The 7,183-nt window shown below is 35.7% G+C and overlaps 1 protein-coding gene across 2 annotated transcripts in view; it reads left to right on the top strand.

Moving 5' to 3' along the window:
* LOC107663891 (protein TANC1-like) overlaps positions 1-7,183 on the top strand; it is a 234,819-nt gene that overhangs the window by 185,497 nt on the left and 42,139 nt on the right. The window contains exon 12 of one of the 2 annotated variants that reach the window (XM_016454294.1): positions 6,890-7,171. In XM_016454294.1, coding sequence (XP_016309780.1) covers positions 6,890-7,171 — 282 coding nt within the window. The remainder of the gene's footprint in view (positions 1-6,889; positions 7,172-7,183) is intronic. The other variant, XM_016454302.1, reaches the window with a different exon arrangement.

Below are 7,183 nucleotides of genomic sequence, written 5' to 3'. Positions count from 1 at the left end.
TGTGTGTGTGTGTGTGTGTGTGTGTGTGTGTGTGTGTGTGTGCGTGTGCGTGTGCACGCATGAGCGCAAATGTGTGTTTTTGTACTTATGAAAGCCTCCTAATGCGTTCTGCTTTAGCTGTCACTATAAGTGAGGAGAGCTAGTCTGGCACTCAATAGGACTTTGCAATATTTTTCACCCTTTTGACAATATTTGTTGTATATCTTGAGATTTATGTATTTGCTCTGAAATTATTTAAAATGCACATTTTTATATATCCAGTATGCCACTGTAGACTAGTAATTTAACATGTTTAAGAAGTAAAATACAGTAAAAACTGCTGTAGTTAAAATAGTCAAGGCATGTGTTATTTTCACTAAATGAACACAAGGAAGATTCATATTTAATTACAATATTAATTATTAATTGCAATTACAATATTACAATACTAATAAACAATATTTACCTACACTACTTTCAAAAGTTTGGGGTCAGTAAGTTTTTATTTGTTTTGAAAGAAATTAATACTTTTATTCAGCAAGGATGCATTAAATTGATCAAAAGTGACAGTACAGACATTTATAAGGTTGCAAAAGATTTCTGTTACAAATAAATGCTGTTCTTTTCAACTTTCGATTCATCAAAGAATCCTGAAAAATAAAATATATCACAGTTTCCACAAAAATATGAAGCAGCACAACTGTTTTCAACATTGATAATAATCAGAAATGTTTCTTGAGCAGCAAATCAGCATATTAGAATGATTTCTGAAGTATCATGTGACACTGAAGACTGGAGTAATGATGCTGAAAATTCAGCTTTGATCAAAGGAATAAAATTTCAAATAGAAAACATTTTAAATTCTAATAATTTTTCATAATATTCCAGTTTTTACTGTATTTTTTATCAAATAAATGCAGTCTTAATGAGCTGGAGAAACTTTAAAAATGTTGTAGTATATGTCATTCAAACATTTTAATATATGAAAAATATATTTACAATTATGTAAAATATATACATAAGACCTGATATTGAATATTTGAGTGATTATGCAATTGAATCGTTTAATCACATTGCAGTACACTGAAAAAGACAGTTTGAACACCAAAGGTTTTGCTGCTGAAGTTAAAATCAGAGCCTTTCTCTCTGAACACTCTTATCATGAGTCTAGTTAAATGACTAAAAATGTGCATTAAACTCATCCTAATTTTCACAATCTGCTTTATCTTACACTGCTAGCAAAATCATCACACATATATTGCATATTCAGTGCACCTGTCTTAATGTGACAGTGAGGTTTTGATTTAAATGTTGTCTCCTCTCAGTCTCGGGTGGAGTGTTTCTCAAGGTTTACCCATGATTCAGTGCACATTCAGCAGAGCCTCTCTAAGGCGAGCTGGGGCTGAAAGAGTTTCTCAGAGGACGGTGACAGACACTTGAGAGAGACGTTCGTCTGTCTGCTGAGCTTGAGCAATATTTCCTTCCTAAACGACACTCTCTAGCTGAACTGGTTATTTGCTTCCTGAACTGATTTGCTGTGGCAAGTTTTACCTTTGAGGTTTGGACGGAGATGTTGTAATAGAGTTTATCATTTAAACTTCAGAAGCAAAAATAGTGTTAAAGTTGCTATGTTTGATTCATTTCAGTGAATCAGTTCAAACTGTCTGTTTCACTGAATCGATTCAGAACTCTGATTCAGTTATGCATTTGATGTACTAACACTGTAAAGCCTGACTTATGAAATAATAGTCTGAAAAAATTTTTTTTAAAGGAACAGTTTAGTGAACCATTAGACAAAATGTATGTATAAAAAATTTGCATTTTTTTTTTGAGTGTCATATTTGGCACATCAGGATTTTATGGCTCATATAGTGAGAATATGGAGGAAAAAGCTCCTCAGTTTTATTCAGAGGCCCAAAGTGAGCAAAAATATGCAATATTTATATGGCCAGAAGGTAAGATGGAAATTCTGATGCTTTGTAATGTAAATCAATGCAATCTTTATAACAGTACAGCAGATATTTACATAAAATCTATCAGTCGTCACTCTGTATCTCCAATGATACTCATATTACTTATCGTCTGACAAGTTGGTCTAATACACAAGTTATAGTTCTAAAACCATTGGAATTATTGTACAAACGAGCACTTAAAATTTTTGATTAAAAATAAAAAGTTTTCACCATTGTCATATCTTAAATACGTATAACCTGCTTAGCTGGGAAAACATCACTTAGTTTAAAAATGTTTGTTTAGTTTATAAGATTAGGTTTAAAAAACAACTTTTTCTGACGGACTGATATGATATAAACACTGTTAACATACATTTGTACATTCTCTAACACGCATATTTTGGTTACACAGTTCATTTAAAAGCCTCTGGTGTGTAAAAATAGTAAATACCATTATGTCCTCCTGTTTTTTACAGTAATAAAAGTTATAGGAGCATTAAATAGTTAACAAAGAAATCATTTTGAACAAAATGAACAAAATGAATTCTAATGCTCATTATATTAGCGTTGGCCGCGCTTATGCTAACGATTAACTACGTATACGCTAACGGCGATGTTTATTTCAATCGATAAAATACGCATGTTTTGGCGGGGTTCCCCTGGTAAAATTCGCATTCCAGGGGCTAAATATCACGTTAGTGGGGTCGTTTTTCAACACGCGGACATGAAAAACAACCCGCGGCAACAGTGTTAAAGCAGCCCAATTCTGCGGGAAAACCGCGGACTTGGCAACACTGGAAGAGGATAGCGCATCAAGAACCGGGTTGACCGGGTACTCGGTACCACCGGTACTTAAAGAAACCTGGTACCGTAACGTTTTCATTTTTTTAGTACCGACTTGGTACCGAAATACCGGGTCTTTTGACAACACTAGTTGTTTATGTATCTTAATAAGCTGCTTTCTATTTTTTGTGAAATAAATAAATAATATGTCTTAGTAAGATGATATTTCAGTGATCAAAACATATAATGCAATGCAATAAAATGATGATTGAAAGATGAACAAATAAACGTTCCTCAAAAGCCTGATGATCATATTTGATGCTCACATTTGAACATGATTTTTCTAGTAAATGATGTATGGATAATCATGTAAACCGAAGCCGCTTCAGTCCAGTAAGTGTTCATCTTGAAATATTACTAATAATATAAAAGTTCACAGCGAAAAGACACGTGAAGCACGAGCTGAAGGTGGATGTTTGTACAATTAATCTTGTTAAAAAAGTAAAACTATCAATCGACAGAAGGCATGTAGTAGATTTTTCAGCATCATGATACAGTAGGTTTTATAGGGTGAAAATATATGTAGGTAAATATTGGTGCATATGAATGAGAATGATTAAATATAATGTGTGAGAAACATGCCTTGATCATTTGAACTAGGTATTTTGGCAGGTTTCTGGTGTGATTTCATCTGTTGATTTGTGTGTGATGATGACTGTCTGATGCACCGCAGCCGTTTCTTCAGGTATCAGGAGCGTGGTTTCTCATCAGCGTGTGGTGGCTGGATATGAGGCTCCTGTGTGATGTAAAATTCATTGTGTTTCTCTCTCTCTCTCCACTGCGGTGCTGTTATTGCTGCAATATGAGCGGGATTATTGGCCCTATTGATTTGTAGGGATGTGTGTGTGTGTGTGTGTGTGAGTGACTGTGTTTAACCAGTCTTCTAGTTGACCTTGTGGACCTTGATAATTGTGTGTGTGTGTGTGTGATTGTAAAGGAAAAGCCTTTAAGTGTTTGTCAGTGACATGATGTCTGGAGAAACCAGTGTCTATCAAGAGTGCATGTGCAGGTGCATTCTGGTCCGATGACTTCCTGCATCCCTCCTGTCTTTCTATCAAACATACTGATGTGTTATCTGTAAAAATGTCATTATTGAAATTTGATGACAGCGGCATTTAATACACAGAGCCGTAGTTCACTGACAAGCTACGCAATATCGCGTTCATAACAGCGCCACCCACAGTAAAGGAAATCAGAGTATGGCCACAGGAGGCCATTCCATCTTTACAAGGTTGCTTTGAATGCACACAGTGGAGCATCTTTAAGGATGCTGCAACATCTGGTGACTGTATAGACCTGGAGGAATACACAGAAGCTGTGCTGGGTTTTATAAACAAGTGCATTGATGATGTGACTGTTAAAAAATCTATCAAGGTGTACTCTACCAATAAGCCGTGGCTGACAGGTGAAGTTTGCGCCTTACTGAGGCTGCATTCAGATCTGGTGACACAGTAGGGTATGCAAGAGCAAGGACCAACCTGAAAAAAGGCATTCGCCAGGCAAAAAAGGCCTTTGGGATAAAGTTGTCCACTCAGTTCAAGGACACAAGGTGCTTATGGCAGGGTTTTCAAGTGGCCACTGGCCGTAAGCCTACAGCAAAGGCAATGGACAATGACAATGACAATGACCCCTCTCTTCCTGATGACCTCAATTAATTTTTTTCTCGGTTTGAGGTTGCAGGAACAGTCTTCTGTTCACCAGGCACTGCAGCTGACAGTAGACCGTGTCAAGAGGGTCTTTACTAAGATCAACTCACGGAAGGCTGCTGGGCCTGACCATATCCCAGGTTGTGTGCTAAAAGGGTGTGCAGAGCAATTAAAGGATGTTTTTTGTGATATATTTAACATCTCTCTCAGCCAGGCCAGTGTACCCACCTGTCTAAAAAGCTCCGTTATTATGCCACTCCCAAAAACCCGCTTCAGTTCGCGTATAGAGCAAACCGCTCGCAATCCCCACATTGCTCCACCTCACACTGACACACCTGGAGAACAAGAACACCTACGCCAGGATCTTACTAATTGACTTCAGCTCAGCATTTAATACAATCTTGCCTCAACAACTGGTGAAAAAGTTGTTGCTGCTAGGTCTGGATTCAGGAGTGTGTAGGTGGATTATGAACTTTCTGACAGAGAGACGACTCTCATCAGCTCTGAGGTGGAGAGGGTCCAAAGCACCAAGTTTCTGGGGATCCATCTGACAGACAAGCTGACTACCAGAGACAACACTTCAGCTGTCATCAAGAAGGCCCAACAACGCCTTCACTTTCTTCGCAGGCTGAAGAAGGTGGAACTTTCCATCCCAGCCATGACCCTGTTTTACAGAGGGACAGTTGAGAGCCTGCTGACCTATTGTATCTCGTCCTGGTTCGGCAGCTGTATAGTGGAGGAGAGACACAATCTCAGCCGGATTGTGAGAACAGCAGAGAAAATTATTGGTGTCTCATTGCCACAGCTACAGGAAATCTACACAGAGCGCTGTGTGCGGAGAGCTGGTGGCATCCTGAAGGACTGCACACATCCATTTTATGGATTGTTTACATTGATGCAGTCAGGAAAAAGATACCGCAGCATAAAAACTCGGCTGTTAAATAGCTTTCTTCCTACAGCAATCAGGCTACTAAATCAGAGTTTGTGATTTTATTGTGGTTAATTTTTTTAACACATTTAGAGTACTTTAAATAATTTTACTAGAATATTTATGTTTTAGTATTTCTAAATAATTTTTACTAAAATATCTATGTTTTTATAATGCACTGAACTGTAAGCTGTGGACGTGTGAAACACAATTTCATTTCTATGCAACATATAGAAATGACAAATAAAGCATCTATCTCCATCTATAATCGCAGATTAATCGCATTCGATTATGAACGCGATATTACTACTAATCACAGAACCGGCTTTATTGACGAGATGCGCATGACAATCGCATATGATTTGTTGTGCAGCCCTAATGACAGTATTTAATGATGTAAAACATTTTGAATAATCATGAAACTAAATCGATTATTTTATTTTTTTATTTATTTTTGTTTTGTTTCATTTCATTTTATTTATTATTTATTTTGTATTTTATAAAATACATTATTTTATAACATGACAATTTATTGAATAATTAAATAGGCTTACTCTCTTAGGCTTACTTTTTTCTGCACTTTATTTATTTATTTATTTATTTCTTTATTTATTTATTTTAGTCAAATATGTCCCCTTCTTCTGGTACACCATTTCTGTGACTTGTACACTTATTTATTTGTTTATTTTTTTAAGCATTAGATCTAACAACTGAGCAAATGAAAACAAATTATTAATAATATTATTAATATAATAATATAGTAATATAATAAAAAAATATTAATATTATTGATTCTTAAAATAATAATATAATTTGTTGTCACTGGTGTTATCAGTGTTTTAACATATTTTTAAATTACAAAAAGTTAAAAGTTCACAGTAAGAAGAGGCTCGCATGGCAATTTTCATGCCATGTTGTAATTTAGTTTTTTTTTTTTTCATTTAAATGTCATTGGTGTCATGTTATTTAATGTTTTTATGCAGAATTTTCTTTGAAATAAAAATAATAATATTTATTAAGTATGATTATGTTACTGTTTTAAATATTATTTTTCATGAGAGCTGCTCAGTGAAATAATAAAATAAAATGAAGAACAAAAATGAATAAATACATTATTCTTTTTGACAAGTAATATGGTCAATATTTTAATATTGTAATACTTAATACTTTAATAATTAGGGTAACACTTTATTTTAATGTGTTCTTGTTACACGTTACATGTACTTACTATTATAATAACTATAAATTATGCATAATTACATGCAACTAACCCTAACCTTATAGTAAGTACATGTAGTTAATTAATATTACTCGGTACTTAAATGTATAATTACACTGTAACAAGGACACCTTAAAATAAAGTGTAATTTACTTAGGTTTTAATTTTAATACCTACTTAAAAATACTTGTACATGGGAGAAAAATGAACTGAACTGAATTCAAAACTTCATCAGGCAGAAAATCAACATTATCCTCCTCAGAGAAATCTACTGGGAAAGGTTTTGGATGCATTTCATGACATTTCCATCTTGTCTTTTCAGGAGATCACCAGTCTGCTGCCCTTCTCCAAGATCAGCCTGGATGAGTTCCCAGAAAGGAAGGAGATCGGGACGGACCTAAACGCCTACATCCAGCACCGCATCAACGGCAGCCAGAACATCCTCAACAACATCTCCCTCAGCGGCAAAGCAGACCCCATCATCGTGGGCAAAGTCAGCTCCCACCTCATCTCCCGCAGCCAGGGCTCGTACCTGTACCTCAAACTGACCCTTGACCTCTTTGAGAAGGGTCATCTGGTCATCAAGAGCGCTAGCTACAAGGTGGTGCCCGTCTCT

The sequence above is a fragment of the Sinocyclocheilus anshuiensis genome, unplaced genomic scaffold, assembly GCF_001515605.1.
Source record: "Sinocyclocheilus anshuiensis isolate Anshui unplaced genomic scaffold, SAMN03320099.WGS_v1.1 scaffold81, whole genome shotgun sequence".
In the NCBI taxonomy this organism is placed as follows: domain Eukaryota; kingdom Metazoa; phylum Chordata; class Actinopteri; order Cypriniformes; family Cyprinidae; genus Sinocyclocheilus; species Sinocyclocheilus anshuiensis.
The sequence above is the reverse complement of the archived record's forward strand: the minus strand, read 5'-3'. Positions and strand labels throughout refer to the sequence as shown.